This window comes from Taudactylus pleione, unplaced genomic scaffold, assembly GCF_031769625.1.
Source record: "Taudactylus pleione unplaced genomic scaffold, aTauple2 ptg003773l, whole genome shotgun sequence".
Classification (NCBI taxonomy): Eukaryota; Metazoa; Chordata; class Amphibia; order Anura; family Myobatrachidae; genus Taudactylus; species Taudactylus pleione.
This window is the reverse complement of record NW_028288094.1, coordinates 39,794-57,593: the sequence shown is the minus strand read 5'-3', so window position 1 is coordinate 57,593 and position 17,800 is coordinate 39,794. Positions and strand designations below refer to the sequence as shown.

The 17,800-nt window shown below is 42.5% G+C and overlaps 1 protein-coding gene across 1 annotated transcript; it reads right to left on the bottom strand.

The window, feature by feature from the left end:
• Positions 1 to 463: 463 nt before the first annotated feature.
• LOC148430431 (cytochrome P450 2C23-like) lies at positions 464 to 13,920 on the bottom strand (the record flags this gene model as incomplete). The annotated part of the gene is made up of 3 exons (XM_088466602.1): positions 13,741 to 13,920; positions 4,325 to 4,487; positions 464 to 613 (listed from the first exon to the last, which is right to left on the bottom strand). Coding segments are annotated over exons 1-3 (493 nt in total), but the record flags the coding sequence as incomplete, so codon positions are not given.
• Between the last annotated feature and the right edge of the window lie 3,880 nt (positions 13,921 to 17,800).

Below are 17,800 nucleotides of genomic sequence, written 5' to 3'. Positions count from 1 at the left end.
GGTCCGCTAGATACACTATAAGTAAAATCTGATTGTTTGCTATGGGCAACAACTCCACTTCTAAAAATCCGCACTTTAGTAAATATACCTCTTACTGTCTGTAACTGTTTATTTTTGTTTATTTTTATGTTACAGAATTACCTAACTATTTTATTGTAATGTGTCTATGTTTGATCTTTACAAATGAAAAGCATGGAGAATAACATATTTGTGGAATCAGCCATTTTGGGTGTGATTCTGAGACAAATGCAAAGCAGTTACAAAGGCGGATGGCCTTGGCAGCCAAATTTACTACTGTATACTAATGCCAGTATCCTTAAGAGCACTTCAAATTATTGTATATTCGGTACTCTTAGGTTGACAAGCTACTGGAGGAAAACATTTCACCGTATTGTAACCTGTAGAGGCTGTTTTAAGTGGATTTATAGAGTCTTTATAAATGTTAGCACATGGGAACACATACGTTTGTAGCTTCTGAGCTCCTCCACTAAGCAATGTGCTTCTTCCTGGATCCTTTCCTCGATGCTTCTCTTTCCCATGCCGAAATTCCTCAGCGCGGTAAGTGAGAAGCGACGAAGTTGCTTCCAACGCTCCCCATTGCTAAACACAACTCCTGTAAGACGAAGCATGGAACAATATATAACAATTCATGAAATACTATAAATCTTGTACAATATACTTTTCAATTTTATTTATTTATAATTTTATTGTAGTGACACATGAGCAAGTGAACTGTTTTGGATATTGTAAAATTAATCCTGTTTGAATGGGCTACACACAGAAAAATAATTCTGTACAGGTTGCATAGAAAGCACTTTATTATTGCTAAAAGTCACAATATTGCTTTCTGCCATGTACAACATGACATTATGGGGTAAATTTACTAAGAATTGTGTTGGTCCGAATGTGGCTGTATGGGAGTGTTGAGTTATTTTTTCAAACACATGAATTCTTGTATTTTTAGAGTTAATCACGGCCGAATTCACAGTTAAAATGCGCCTGAACAGACAAATAGAAATTAATACACCATCATCTCAACATGGCAGTACTTTCCCTAGACAGGAATACAACACAGGAATATACCAAAAATCATGATTATAATCATGGGTGTAAAACTAGCAAATTCGTGTCCAAATTGAAGTTTCCAATAGACGCCCTCCTGAGCAGTATGTCTAGCAGAAAACATAAACAGATCAGTGTGATCTGTGTATATTTCTGCTTTGTTATTGTGTATGAAATATTTAAATGTAAAGAAAAAAATTAAGCATAATTATACCCAGGGCCTTGACTGGGTCATAAAATATGGGGAAAAAAACGAGTAGGGTTCCCCTCTATTTTAAGAACCAGCACTGGGCTGCTAAGCCAGTCCTGGTTCCAAAAATAGGGGGAAAACATGCGTAGGGTTCTCCCTATTTCCAGCATTGGACCCTTTCACTGGGTCACCTTGGCCAAGCATTATCACCCCAAACTAGTCAGCCGAAGTGGGGATCTCAAGGGAGGTGGGGACCATCCAATAAAGGTTTCCATCTTCTCCCGAGAACCCCAGGCTTAAGCTGATGTCTGGGGCTCTTCCCTGCAACCCCTGGGCAGTGGGTGCAGGGGTAATAGTGTTGAAAATAGAATGAGACTATTGTTTTTTACAGTGGAACTATAGGTGCCAGCATGCCTGCCCTTTGGCACGTGTGGAACTACAAGGGCCAGCAGGCAGCTGGCACCTGAACCCCCACTGTAAAAAAAATAATTAAAAAACCACAAGACACACACACTGTAGATTTTAAAATGTTAATACATACCTAACACACTCGCACATACTTACCTTCTCCCAGATGTTCACGTCCCCTTCTCCAAGTAGAAATCCAATGGGATACCTGTAAAAAAAACAATACTCACCTACCTCCTGGCATAGATTATGATCTCTTCTCCAGTAGGATCCAATGGGTCTTGTCGAAACAAAAAAAAGAGTGAACCGTACCAGCTCGGACAAGCATGCAGTAGGTATATGTGTTATCACATATACTTGTACTATGCAGATTGACAGACGTGACGCGAGTCTTCTGAATTTCTCACAGACCGCCAGAAAATCAGAGGCCACTTTACATGTACCAGCCATTGATTGGCTGCGACCCACATGCCTGTCAGTCTACAGTATAGGTATATGTGATAATACATATACCTATGCTTGTCCGAGCTGGTATGGGTCACTCCATTTTTTGTTTTGACAAGACCCATTGGATCCTACTGGAGAAGAGGACAGAATCTATGCCAAGAGATAGGTGAGTATTGTTTTTTTTTACAGGTATCCAAATCGGGACCAACACGATTCTTAGTACATTTACCCCTATGAGTCCATAAGGCAGATAATGCCAATGGAGTGGAAGATTTTGAATGGATGAAGTTGCTTCAGTTGTGATTTTGATTCACTTTTTTGGCTTCCAGGTATGAGGTTGGGGAATGTATCAAATATTTTAAAGAGTGGAGAAGTGGACAGGTAGACAAAATGTGTCCTCATGCACTAAACCTCAATACTCCATCTAGCATGAGACACCTGGCATGACTGAGCTGCACCAGGGAGTATAGCATAGAGATTTGTTTTCAATTTTGTGTCCTATTCGCACCGCAGATGCAGTGAAACACCACTCAGTCTGTACCAGAGATGCTGGGACTTTAACCGCACAGGAATAAGTTTTAAAAGGTACAAAGTTCTAGATGGAACTTGGTGTGAAAAAAGCTACAACTGCTGCACTGTAGATCTTTGTATACAGATTCAGATCCATTTGCACATAGATATACAATTGTTGCATACCAAATCAAGCTGTGCAATCTCATTTAGTGGTTTTGTCTCATCCGATTGTTTCATTTGTGCTACTAAGATGCACATTCGAGAAGGGCTGTTTGGTGCGACTGCAGCAATAGTGCATGAGAACACATCTGTATCTATCATTTTATAGATTGTACTTGATAAATGCTAGATAGACCTGATAGGTTGCTATTGGTAACTTCTCAACTTGTCCACTTCCCCGCATTTGATTTGATACATTTTCTCCCAAATGACCTAAATCAGAGATAATAATATGGGGATGAATCATTTGTGAATTGATAGCAGCAAATCTACTTTTATTGGCTGTGTTGATTGCTATCAGGTTCTGTGCACTGCATGTATGTATCTGTTTTACAGTGTCATGTAGTCAGCTTGCTACACATAAGGCCATGTAATGAGGGCAGGAAGTACATATTTAAAATAGAGATGAGCGGTTCGGTTCTCTTTGCCAAATTAGCGCTAATTTGGAATTATCTTATTAGCTATCCAAAACACTTGAGAGACGAACAGCCGAAAAGATGACGCTTTTCAGATCTGAAAGTAACAATTTTAATTTTAAAACCAGCAAAATAAGTCTGATGATTTGGCTAGTAATATTGGGGTAGTTGTATTAACCGCCGAAGCGACATCAGCTCACATTATGTGTGATGATACCGCTTATCCCCATGTATGATTTATGGGCTGGATGGTAAATGACAGGGGCGCCCCTCCCCACTCCGCAGTCGCCGATGTCTGTGGCCTCCACTGCTGTGTGGCTCCTCATCCGTGTCATCTCTCCCCCTGCTGCTGTGTGCCCCACCCCGGTGTCTGCTCTGCCAGCCGTCCACCCCGTGTCTTCTCTCCTCCCACTGCTGTGTCCCTTAGCTTTCCCCGATGTTGGCTCTGTCCTCGCCCCCGCTCCACCCCCCTTGTCCCTTAGCTTTCCCCAGTTTGCAGTCAGTTCCTGATACCCTCCATTCCCTCCTTCTCCCCTCTGCACTTTTTTACTCACCTGTCTTCACTTGTCTTCTCTCTTCCCGGAGCGGTGCAGCCATGTGAGTGACACACACAGTCCTGCGGTGCCTCAGAGCTCTCAGCTCCCAGAGTTAAGCGTAGCAAGGAGGGTTTGAATATATCCCACTGCTGGCTGCAGTGGCTGCCTTGTAAATCTTCACAGGCTGCCATGAAAACAGCAGCCTGTGAAGATTATTGAGGGCTGAACGCCATTTTAGGATTGCATACAGTAACACCATCATGTTCTGAAAAAAATACTTTTTCTGAACTTGATGAATGGCCCTGACTCTTAATTTATACAAAAGTATGTTAAAGTGTTAATTTTCTTATGCTTTTGTGTAAATTAAGTGATGACGAATAGCACTAACCAAAGTCACAAAAATAAGAGCAACCGAAGATGAAATTGCTCTCCGTGTTAGCCTTCCCCTGATTTTGTTTATACTCACAAATAACAACAAATGTAACTCTCTTAAATACCATTATAATGCAATAAGGTATAGATAAATTTCCCACCAAATCCTTTAAAGATTTTGTCCACCGATGCCATTCTCCCTCTGCCACTGAACTCCTCCCCTTGATCAATGAGGGCCTCTTTCACTGCCATGTAGCCATTGAGGACAATCACTGGTCGCTGTCCAAAGTAAATTGTGTACACAGGACCATACTGAGCCCCCATCTATGTGGAGAAAAGGTTAAAGGGATGGAGCGTATAAGACATCAGTGAACACTGTGCTTTTCAGAATATCTATAAGGCAAGATGTACTGTACCTAGGAGACAAATAAGGATAAAGGCATCAATGGCAATGAAAACCTTTATGGTAAGTAGCAGTAGTATACACAAAAGCAGCACTGGACCATTGAGATACAGATGTGTCCTCCCACGTTGTTGCTCAGGTCACATCATACAGGTGTCCTTAGTCACGTTATGAAATACAGTGAGAGACAACTGAATCAATGGCATGCAATACACAGCTTAAACGCCGAGCGTCCAGTGCTCCACTGATGAAAACTACGGAACGGAATACAATAGCAGTGGAAGGAGATGGCACTACAGAATGGCAGTGTATGCTATAAAGCCGCAAATGTAGAGTACAGTAAACCACCATAGCAGCTGTGCACAGAGGTTTTTTTTACACGTGTTTCGAACATGGCTACTATTATGTCGCACGGGCAGTCTTTAATAAAATAATATATTTTCTTGATGAGATATTGGGGAAAGTGTAGTTAACTCTGGAAAGTGATGCATTGGAGAGTGATAAACTACCAACCAATCAGCTCCTCATTTTTCAAACACAACCTGTAACATGACAGTTAGGAGCTGAGCGGCTGGTACTTTGTCACTCTCCAGTTTCTCACGTTCCAGGGCTTAGTACATATATCTAAATGCTGACATATCAGCGTACATTACAGGATCTATGGCATTATTCAAAGCATGAGCTCCTCATACTGCAAATGCCCCTATGTAATAACAGTGAGAATAATCAGAGCCATCAAAAAAGGAAGTGTGCATGACCTGAATACAGTAGTTGGTTTCTATGGCTAAGTTGTATGTTGACTGCTTAGCATAGCCTTATTCCTGATGAGGACAGGGCTAATAAAGAATACCTCTGAATTTGATTTTATCAATATTATAGTATATACAGTATATTTTTAAAATGTAAATTTTTAGATTGCTCTGCAAGAGAACTATAATAGTACGCAGCAGCAGTTATGTAAAATAATGCCAATGTCGCATCTGCATCCAAGTGCCTACAACTGCACCAGTCGCATATTTGTATGTTATATTTTCTCTGGGTTATCAGAATGCTAACATCAGTTTTATGGATATCCATGCATGTCAATGCATATCAATAGGTGCTCTCTTCTTAATTGTACAGTATACTGTGGGGGGATGGGTGAATTTCTCTCTCGCAGAATGTTTAACAGATTCCCCATCCCTCTGCCACAGTGAAGTGACCATATTGTACTGGAGGATGGGTTGAATTTAAACATACCAAACCAATGATCCCGGTGCTAATCTGGAAGTCCAAATTTTACCAAATAGATGTGCAACAACCAGTTACTTAAAAGCAGCAAGTCTAAAATGATGGGATATGTGAACACCCATAAAAAACCAAGAATGCAATTTGTATCAGACTGCGCTAATATAAAGGAATCTACTGCAAGATAGCAGACTTCACATGCATACATAAATCAGTCATGGCTCCAAAATAGGAAATTTGTACTAATTTGTTGATATATTAATTTTTAATCCGATATTTGTTCACAATTAAAAATACACATAATCTACAGACAAATATAACTCACATTATTCAAAATATACAATACACAAGACAATAAACCTCTATTGAGCATATATATCTACACTAAAAACCACTTTGCTACTTGTGCATGATCTGGCATGAATATTTGAAATCAATACAGAGGGTAAAATGCCCAGAGCAGTCCAATTAGAATATTGATCATGTGTCCACCATACAACAGTTGAATGTCATGTACTGACTTGCCAGCCGAATATTGAAAAAATGCTGTGTTGACGTAATACCTATCCGTTGTACAGGTCAGGTAATATAGCGTTGCGGTGAACAAAAAAGGTGCCAATTTCTCCAGTGAAATAGGTTAATGCTATAGCAAGTATGGCTAGGCACAAACAATCATACCATCTCCCTTGGCTCCTGCTGCGCTGATATGTTATCCTCAGCTGTCCTTAATACAGGTAAAGCGGTGCAGCGCCGCTGTATGTAATGGGTGTTTCTCCAGTTAAAGTGAGCGGTGTTGGAACAGGGGTATTTGGAATCAGTAGTCCCTCAATCTCCCCTCGTCTCTGCTCACTTGACAGTACCGCCCAGCTAAAATAACAATGCTGATGCCTCTCTGCAATGACGCCGCAGAGAACAAATAGCGGCTGCAAACAAACCAGCTGGCAGTTCCACTGGAGATCGTTCACAAGTAGGAAATGCTGTGTAGTAAGGGGGAATCCACTGACGTGTTTCGCCCCTCCTCTTTCATTTTCACTTTAAGTCCTAATTAGCTTTACCTTACCAGTACTGTACATCAGTGCTGCCGAGAGCCCCGCCGGGACCCGGTACTGGGAAGGGGCATGTCCAATGCGAGGAGGTGTGGCTAGGCCCCCTCCTTACAAAGTATTAGAATAAGTATGTGCGGGCACGCGCTGTACAGAGGGGCACCAATATCAAACCCAGTGGGGGTGAGAGGTGGGATGGGGGGCCTGAGTGTGAGTGGTGCACTCCTTCCTCGCACATTACAGAAGTATAGAACACTGACTGCTGCTGCAGCAGGTTGTCTCCCCAGCCCAGCGCACAGCAGTGTTTGCTGGGCTGGAGAGAGAGGCTGCTCTTCTCTCTCCCTGCCTTGGCTGCTGCATTTCTTGCGTGGGTGCAGGCCTGGCGACAAGGGGGGCACTAAGGGGTCACCCTTACCGGGTGTTAAGGCTGCCATTAGGGGATAGAGGATAAGCAATAGGGGCTGGGGACAGAAGTAGGTGAAGAGGGCAGAGGAAGGTGACGGGCTGGACACAGAGGAAGGTGATGGTACCTGGTGAAGGAGTATGGGGGCAGAGGAAGGTTATGGGGCTTGGGGCAGAAGGTGACAGGGGCTGGACTCAGAGGAAGGTGATGGGGCAGAGGAAGGTTATGGGGCTTGGGGCAGAAGGTGACAGGGGCTGGACTCAGAGGAAGGTGATGGGGCAGAGGAAGATGAAGGAGGCTGGGGGCAGAGGAAGATGATGTGGGCTGGGGGCAGAAGGTGGCAGGAGCTGGACGCAGACAAAGGTGATGGTGTCTGGGGATGGAGGAAGGTGAAGGGACAGAGGAGGATGAAGAAGGCAGAGGGCAGAGGAAGGTGATAGGGGCTGGGGGCAGAAGGTAACAGGGGCTGGACGCAGAGGAAGGTGATGGTGCATGGGGGCAGAGGAAGATGAAGGAGGATGGGGGCAGAGGAAGGTGATAGTGGCTAGGGGCAGAATGTGACAGGGGTTGGAAGCAGAGGAAGGTGAAGGTATCTGGGGACAGAGGAAGGTGGAGGGGGCAGAGGAAGATGAAGGGGCCTGGGGGCAGAGGAAGGTGATGTGGGCTGGGGCAGAAGGTGACAGGGGCTGGACAGAGGAAGTTAATGGTGCCTGCGGATGGAGGAAGGTGAAGGGGGCACAGGAAGATGATGGAGGCTGGGGGCAGAAGGTGACAGGCTGGACACAGAGGAAGGTGATAGGGGCTGGGGACTGAGGATGGGTGCTCGGGACGGACAAAGGTGATGGGGGAATTCTGGGATGAGGATGGTGATGAGAGGCTGAATTTGAAGAAGGTGATGAGGGGCTGATGACTAAGGATGGCTGGCTGCAGACACCATCCCTCCTACCACTGAGGCATCCACAGCACTGTCATCAAGAAGTCCTTGCGAGAGATGGTAGGCAAGGACTACAGCCTGCATCACCAATGACAGAGATAGACTGTGTGGTAAGTCATAGTATATTTTTATTTTATTGAAAGTCTGGTATATGTTTCAGATAACATTATCATGATTCAAATATCACACATGCAGGGGAGGGAAGTGCGGGATCGGGGGTGGTGGTGAAGAGAAGGTCGGGCCCCCAGATACATCAGTGTACCGGGCCCCAAGATTTCTGTTGCCGGCCCTGCATTGGCGGGGGGGCAGGACTGCAGCCTGGCTTCTCCAACAGGCCCAGGTAAAGAGTACCAGCTCCCCCCCTCTCGGCAGCCCTGCTGTACATAAACATTATTTGACATCTGCATCACTACAAGGGACTAAATATAATGCAACAGTGAACAAAAGCTTCAACTCTTTTATAAAAAAAAAGAAAAATGCAAAAATGTAGGAAAAGATGCTTTTGAGGTGACTAAAAAGATTTTTTAAAAATTGTTTAAAAAATAGTCTAAATTTGGGGTGCATAAAGCACCAAAAAAGTAGATTTGGGGGTAATTTAAAGCCATTTGTTTTTAACCCCCAATAGTTACAGGTATATCGTTATTGTATATAAGTCCCTCCCCTTGTTGATCAGCGCCATTTCCTTGCTGAGTCCCGGGCTGTGCTGTGCTCCATCCAGGGGGCTGTGTTGTTCAATCTAGGGGTGTGCAGGGGTGTGCTGTGCTCCGTCCAGGGGGCTGTGTTGCCCATCCAGGGGTGTGCAGGGGAGTACTGTGCTCCATCCAGGGGGCTGTATTGTCAAATCCAGGGGTGTGCATGGGTGCGCTGTGATCCATTGAGGAGTCTGTGTTGCCCATCCAGGGGTGTGCAGTGCTCAATCCAGGGGGCTGTGTTGTCCATCCAGGGGTGTGCTGTGCTGTCCATCAAGGGGTGTGCTGTCCAGAAGTGTGGTGTCCATCCACGGGCTGAAAAAAAGTCAATAAAAGTAAAAAAAAAAAATTATAAGTTAAAAAATGTTAAAAAGTAGTTTTTTTTTTGAGCTGTACCCCAGTGTATGCATATAAGAACATGTGATGCTGCAGGCCGCACCTCCCCAGTGTATCCATATAAGCTCTGTTATGCTGCTGGCCTTACCCCATTGTATGCTTCCGTACACCAGTGTATCCATATAAGTAAGGCCATACCCCAGTGTAATATTCATACAAGTACTGTGATGCAGCAGGCCATACAAATAACATAATATTCATACATGTATTGTGACGATGTAGGTCTTACCCAAGTGTAATATTCAATTTCATATAAATATTGTGACGCTGTAGGTCATACCGCAGTGTAATATTCATACAAGTATTGTGACGCTAAAGGTCATACCACAGTGCAATATTCATATAAGTATTATGATGCTGTAGGTCATACCACAGTGTAATATTCATACAATTATTGTGACACAGCAGGCCATACAAATAACGTAATATTCATAGACGTATTTTGACGCTGTAGGTCTTACCCCAGTGTAATATTCATACAAGTATTGTGACGCTAAAGGTCATACCACAGTGCAATATTCATATAAGTATTATGATGCTGTAGGTCATACCGCAGTGTAATATTCATACAATTATTGTGACACAGCAGGCCATACAAATAACGTAATATTCATAGACGTATTTTGACGCTGTAGGTCTTACCCCAGTGTAATATTCATACAAGTATTGTGACGTTAAAGGTCATACCACAGTGCAATATTCATATAAGTATTATGATGCTGTAGGTCGTACCGCAGTGTAATATTCATACAATTATTGTGACACAGCAGGCCATACAAATAACGTAATATTCATAGACGTATTGTGATGCTGTAGGTCTTACCCCAGTGTAATATTCAATTTCATACAAATATTGTGACGCTGTAGGTCATACCGCAGTGTAATATTCATACAAGTATTGTGACGTTAAAGGTCATACCACAGTGCAATATTCAAATACTGTAGGTGCCTTAATATTGAAATCAAATTGACAATGATTATATGAATGCTTTGAGGTGGACTGCCGTATACTTGTCATACCACTTGCGGCAAGTGAAGATTTTATTTTGAATACAAAGGGGCTAATTCAGAGCTGCACTAGTGATGTCAGTAGTGGACTTCCTGCTCTATTAGAGCAGGAAGTCCACTCGGCCTTGTGGCAGCTGAGACCCTACCACAGGGTCTCATCGCAAGGCCGATATTGGCGATAATCGTGACCGTCTCCTGGCCGCTCGCACAAGCTGTGGGTGGTCCCCCACAGCACTGCGAGTGGCAGGAGAAAAAAAAACGCCCACAGACCCTGTGAGCTGCCTGCAGCGAGCGGGTCTGAACTTTTCGCCTCCTTCGTCTGTTTTCCAGGAGGAAAAGTATTGCGCGTGTGCCCGCTGTTCCCCGTATTCAATTCCAAAGTAGGCAAAAACGGGAACAGGCGAAACTTTGATCAGCAAAAAAATACGTGAATTTTTGGTAAATAATTGTAGGACCCCCCCTAAATATGTCCAGACCTGGGGGATCACTATGGGTACCCCCGTTTTTGCCTGCAGAAAAAAGTTGGGTTTTTAAATAGCCGCTGCAGGTGCTTTTTTCCAGACTTTGAAGAAGTGATGCAGAAGAGCACTTAGCTTTTTTTTTTTGCTTTTAAAAGTGGTCCCATCAAATTTGGGGTACATGAAAATGGGTGCAAGCATATTTTAAGTCCCTAAAATTATTTTTTTAAATTCTGCAAAAATGCACCTGCTGCTGTCACCCGCATTGAAGAAAACATCTGCCGCATACTTCGGACCACCTCAGGAATCTAGTTCACTATTTTAGAAGTGGTTTTTCCTATTTTATTTTTTTTACCCCAAAATTGTAAAAAAAAAATTTGGAGTGTCCCGATTTTTTTTTTTTTTTTGACACAGATCGTTTTAAGGGGTCATTCCCAAGGGTGCAGGCTCATTTTTTTAAGCCTGCACCCCTAAACCCCAATTCTGCATTTTTTTTTCTCCAGCTAAAGGCAGGCGAATATTTATCCCCGTTTTATTACATTGACTTTTCGCCCTGGCGAAAAGTCAATATAATTGAATACAGGGATAATGAAAATAGGCGAAAATTATGTCATTGGTGAAAAATTTTCGCCGCTTCTGACATTTCGCCTCAAATTGAATACGGCCCATAGTCTGATCAACTCTGTGTTTTTTATAATACTATCTATATTGTTATCAGTATGATATATATATATATATATATATATATATATATATTTATTTAGGTTGTGTATTTATGTCTATGTAAATGTATGTACTTTTTCTGACCATAAGTGCGGTTAATTAAACCTATAAATTTTTTACGTGTGTTTGAATGAATGTCCTGACTGGGGTATTTAAGCGCAGTATATTGCCTTTTCTGTGCTGTAGGTCATACTGCAGTGTAATATTCATACAAGTATTGTGACGCTGTAGGTCATATCGCAGTGTAATATTCATACAAGTATTGTGACACTGCAGGTCAAACCGCAGTGTAATATTCATTTCATACAAGTATTGTGACGATGCCAGCCTTACCTCAGTGTAATATTCAATTTCATATAAGTATTGTGACGCTGTAGCTCATATCGCAGTGTAATACTTATACAAGTATTGTGAAGCTGCAGGCTGTACAGCTGTGTAATATTCATACAAGTAATGTGAAGCTGCCGGCCATACCACAGTGTAATTTCATACACGTATTGTGACACGGTAGGTCATACCGCAGTGTAGAATTCATACAAGTATTGTGACGCTGCAGGCCGTACCACATTGTAATATGTATACAAGTATTGAGACGATGTAAGTCATACCCCAATTTATTATTCAATTTCTTACAAGTACCATGATGTTGCAGGCCGTACCGCAGCATAATATTCATACAAGATTTGTGATGCCTTAGGTCTGTCCTCAGTGTAATATTCATACAAGTATTGTGACGCTTCAGGCCATACCCCAGTGTATCCATATAAGCACTGTGATGCTGCAGCCCTACCCCAGTGTACCCTTATAAGCACTGTGATGCTGCTGGCCGTACCCCAGTGTATCCCTATAAGCACTTTGACAGTGAAGGCTGTACCCCAGTGTATGCTTTTGTACCCAAGTGTATCCCTATAAGCAATGTGGTGCTGCAGGCTGTACCCCAGTGTCTGCTTTCATATCCCAGTGTGTCCATATAAGCACTGTGACACTGCAGCCCATACCCCAGTGTATCCATATAAGCACTGTGAAAAAAAAGCCCATTGTCATGCCTGGGCAAAAAACAAAAAAAACCCACTTCTTATCTGTGGAATTATTTCTAACCAAATCCGCACAACAATAGTAAGTAGAGGTAGGGACCTTAACCATCCAGCAACCTTCTCCCTGTTATATCATTTGTAGCGAGTTCATGGAAATTTTTTTGGGAAAATCAGAAATTGGTGCTAAAAAAACAAACAGACAGTATTAGTTAGCTCCCTTCCCTCAGCTAGATCCCAGCACCTGCAATCTCCACAGCCAACACCTTTATCATCAATATTCTCACTAATGATCGGAGGTAGTTCTGGTTCCAGGATAAGGCTAGGTGACTCCTCCCTTATCCAGGATTCCTCAGAAGAATACTTGAGCAGAAGGCCTGCTGCTGCTGCTGCAAGGGGGAGGTGGATCTTCATCCCACAAAGGCACCAAGAAGACTACTACTAGTTATAGTTTAAAAAAACAATTGAAAGTTAAACAATCCTTTGATAAAGGAAGCAAATATGACAGCTGTCATCGCATTGCACAGTGGATCACTGATGCCATGACAGCTGTGCTAGTATTAGATGGTGAAATAATAGAAATTGAGAATTAAACAGAGAATTATAGTGTGGAGGAAGTGCATAAGGAAGATGAGGTGGGTATTTGTGCCCTATCTGATCCTATTGAGGATGTTGATAATGAGGATGTTGTTTGTGTAAATCAGCCACCAGTGGCAGCAGTTCTTGCTCATGATAAAAACAAAGCCATTGTCATGCCTGGGCATAACACCAGAAAAGCCACATCTTGGGTGTGGAATTATTTTAATCCAAATCCTGACAACAGTTGTGAAGGCATCCTTACCATTTGGAAGCCAAAGATCGGGACGTTAACCATCTAGGCACTTCCTCTCTGTTATGTCATTTGCAGCAAGTTCATGCAGTTTATTTAACAAAATTATAATAATTTGTAAATTAATACCAAAGAAGTCCAGTATCAGCACCAAGCAGTTTGGACCAGCACATGCAGATTCCACCACCAACATCCTCATCATAAACCTCCTCCTTAATGATTGGAGGTAATACTTCCAAAAAAATGTTGTGTGGGGACCCATAAAATTAAAATAAAGCCTTATGCTTCTATACAATCACAGAACGCCTTATTGATTTCCAAAATTTTTATAATTGACAGTAAATTTTACAGAATATATTATTTTTTTATATAATTACCGTTCATGTTTACACTGTTATTCTCTGAAGATATAGAAATTCAAAGTAAACCTGACCTTCATAAGTGATTTCACCATTTCTCCCCTCTTCATTTGGAGCAAGTTTCCAATCACAGGGAGCGGGGTTGGTCCTGGGGGCAAATTTCGTTTCCTGTATAATTTGTCCCATGTTACATAGATGAAAAGACAAGAAATGACCAGAGCCAGCAGATATGTCCCCAGTCCTGTCAGCTCCATGTTATAGATTGGTCAGTTATCTTAAGATCTATGTATTATATATAGAGACCTTGTGATTCTTGTCAAAGGTATTAAACAATATTTACAATAGTTTAAATTACATTATATAACATTTTTATTTGTTGTATAATTTGCCTGTAGTGTTAAGTACTGAAAGAAAACAATTCAGCAGGAAACTTATCTCATATCAAATATCATCAAACATTTATTTAAAACCACAATCCTAATCGTATTAAACCTGCCTATCCCATACACTGAAATATGATGTAAAGCCCGTATTTATTCTATTTTGTTTGCCATCCCACATACTAAAATCAATAAATAATTAATATTACAGAAGTTTGCATGGAACTTTTCCTGTGATCAATTTGAATAATAAATCCATTCTATAATTTCTTCTTACTTGTGACATGTATAAAATGGTACAGTAATATTACATAATACAGTACACATGGAAACGGACTGTACTATACAGTACATACTATACCTCCCAAGTGTCTCGATTTGGAGGGACTGTTACAATACACTATCCTTAGTAACGTGTATACTTCATACAAAGTAGGTGTTTCTTGGTGGCTAGGGGTGGGGTTTGATCAGACTTGGAGGGGGGCTTTTATTGTTCCAAATTTGCATGTCTAAATGTTGGGAGGTAAGCCTTTAGTAGAACATCAACCTATGAAGGTTGGCATAAGAATATTCACAATAAACTTTTCAGTTCAAACTTTCTACCTTCATGGCATTCACTTGCCATAGGGAGCAACACAGTACCTTAGGTAAAATTGGAGGTATTCACATCCAAAATGTTTACATAAAATGTGTGCAGCAACAATGTTGCATTTACATGTTTATTACGAGTTGTACATATCTTAAGTAAAAGGTATACATGAACTGCATTACTGCAATGAAGATTATTGAGGGTCTAGCTGGAATTAACCAATCAAAATTAAGTTGCACTGGATTGGTTAGTTGCTGATAATAGTCCAAACCTGTAATTTATTCTTGGGCCCCACTAGAAGCAGTAACCAGTGTACTTTCTGTTCAAAGTTTGCACATTTGCATATGATAAAATCCCTTCACTTATAATGTATAATCCAAATTTGTACAGCACATGCTCATAAAAACACATACTATACAGCACATGCTCATAAAAACACATACTATACAGCACATGCTCATAAAAACACATACTATACAGCACATGCTCATAAAAACACATACTATACAGCACATGCTCATAAAAACACATACTATACAGCACATGCTCATAAAAACACATACTATACAGCCATTGCTCATAAAAACACATACTATACAGCACATGCTCATAAAAACACATACTATACAGCACATGCTCATAAAAACACATACTGTACAGCACATGCTCATAAAAACACATACTATACAGCACATGCTCATAAAAACACATACTGTACAGCACATGCTCATAAAAACACATACTATACAGCACATGCTCACACATACACATACTGTACAGCACATGCTCATAAAAACACATACTATACAGCACATGCTCATAAAAACACATACTATACAGCACATGCTCATAAAAACACATACTATACAGCACATGCTCACACATACACATACTGTACAGCACATGCTCATAAAAACACATACTGTACAGCACATGCTCATAAAAACACATACTATACAGCACATGCTCACACATACACATACTGTACAGCACATGCTCATAAAAACACATACTATACAGCACATGCTCATAAAAACACACACTGTACAGCACATGCTCATAAAAACACATACTATACAGCACATGCTCATAAAAACTAGGGGTGAGCGGGTTCGGATTTCTGAAATCCGAACCCCCCCGAGCCCCCCCGATCCGAGTCCGATCCGAGTCAGGCTCGACTTTTCCCGCCTGACTCGGATCTGAAATCGAGGCAAAACGTCATCTTCCCGCCTTCCGAGTCTCGCGGGTTTTGGATCCTATATAAGGTACACACGTCGGCGCCATTTTCTCACTCGGCTGTGGACAGTGAAGAGGGAGGGTGGGAGTTAGGGCTGTGTAGTGTAGTGTAGTGTAGTGCTGCTGTTGTCCACTACTTCAAAGTCCATAGGGGCTGGCTGTGTTGTGCTGTGCTGCTGTTGTTAATAGGGGCTGTGTCCACTACTTCAAAGTCCATAGGGGCTGGCTGGACTGTGTTGTGCAGTCAGTTCTCCATAGGGGCTGTGTCCACTCCAAAGTCCTGTGCAGTGTCCCAGTCCTAAAGGAGTGCTGTAGTGTTGTCCAGGGGGTGCTCTGTCCATCAGGGGTGCTCCCCCCAAGTGCTAAAAAAATAATATATTTTCTGTGTTTGTGAATTGTGTGCGCAGTAGCCGCACGTGCATCAACAAAGTAGTGCCAAGCGTGCGCCTGTGTCATAAGTAAAGGGCCGGCTGGCTTGACCGTTAAGGGTGCTGTAACCCCCGAAAGTACACTCCAGTCCAAACCAAAAAAAAAATTATTTTCTGTGTTTGTGAATTGTGTGCGCAGTAGCCGCACGTGCATCAACAAAGTAGTGCCAAGCGTGCGCCTGTGTCATAAGTAAAGGGCCGGCTGGCTTGACCGTTAAGGGTGCTGTAACCCCCGAAAGTACACTCCAGTCCAAACCAAAAAAAAAATTATTTTCTGTGTTTGTGAATTGTGTGCGCAGTAGCCGCACGTGCATCAACAAAGTAGTGCCAAGCGTGCGCCTGTGTCATAAGTAAAGGGCCGGCTGGCTTGACCGTTAAGGGTGCTGTAACCCCCGAAAGTACACTCCAGTCCAAACCAAAAAAAAAATTATTTTCTGTGTTTGTGAATTGTGTGCGCAGTAGCCGCACGTGCATCAACAAAGTAGTGCCAAGCGTGCGCCTGTGTCATAAGTAAAGGGCCGGCTGGCTTGACCGTTAAGGGTGCTGTAACCCCCGAAAGTACACTCCAGTCCAAACCAAAAAAAAAATTATTTTCTGTGTTTGTGAATTGTGTGCGCAGTAGCCGCACGTGCATCAACAAAGTAGTGCCAAGCGTGCGCCTGTGTCATAAGTAAAGGGCCGGCTGGCTTGACCGTTAAGGGTGCTGTAACCCCCGAAAGTACACTCCAGTCCAAACCAAAAAAAATATTATTTTCTGTGTTTGTGAATTGTGTGCGCAGTAGTCGCACGTGCATCAACAAAGTAGTGCCAAGCGTGCGCCTGTGTCATAAGTAAAGGGCCGGCTGGCTTGACCGTTAAGGGTGCTGTAACCCCCGAAAGTACACTCCAGTCCAAACCAAAAAAAAAATTATTTTCTGTGTTTGTGAATTGTGTGCGCAGTAGCCACACGTGCATCAACAAAGTAGTGCCAAGCGTGCGCCTGTGTCATAAGTAAAGGGCCGGCTGGCTTGACCGTTAAGGGTGCTGTAACCCCCGAAAGTACACTCCAGTCCAAACCAAAAAAAAAATTATTTTCTGTGTTTGTGAATTGTGTGCGCAGTAACCGCACGTGCATCAACAAAGTAGTGCCAAGCGTGCGCCTGTGTCATAAGTAAAGGGCCGGCTGGCTTGACCGTTAAAGGGTGCTGTAACCCCCGAAAGTACACTCCAGTCCAAACCAAAAAAAAATTATTTTCTGTGTTTGTGAATTGTGTGCGCAGTAGCCGCACGTGCATCAACAAAGTAGTGCCAAGAGTGCGCCTGTGTCATAAGTAAAGGGCCGGCTGGCTTGACCGTTAAAGGGTGCTGTAACCCCCGAAAGTACACTCCAGGCCAAACCAAAAAAAAATTATTTTCTGTGTTTGTGAATTGTGTGCGCAGTAGCCGCACGTGCATCAACAAAGTAGTGCCAAGAGTGCGCCTGTGTCATAAGTAAAGGGCCGGCTGGCTTGACCGTTAAAGG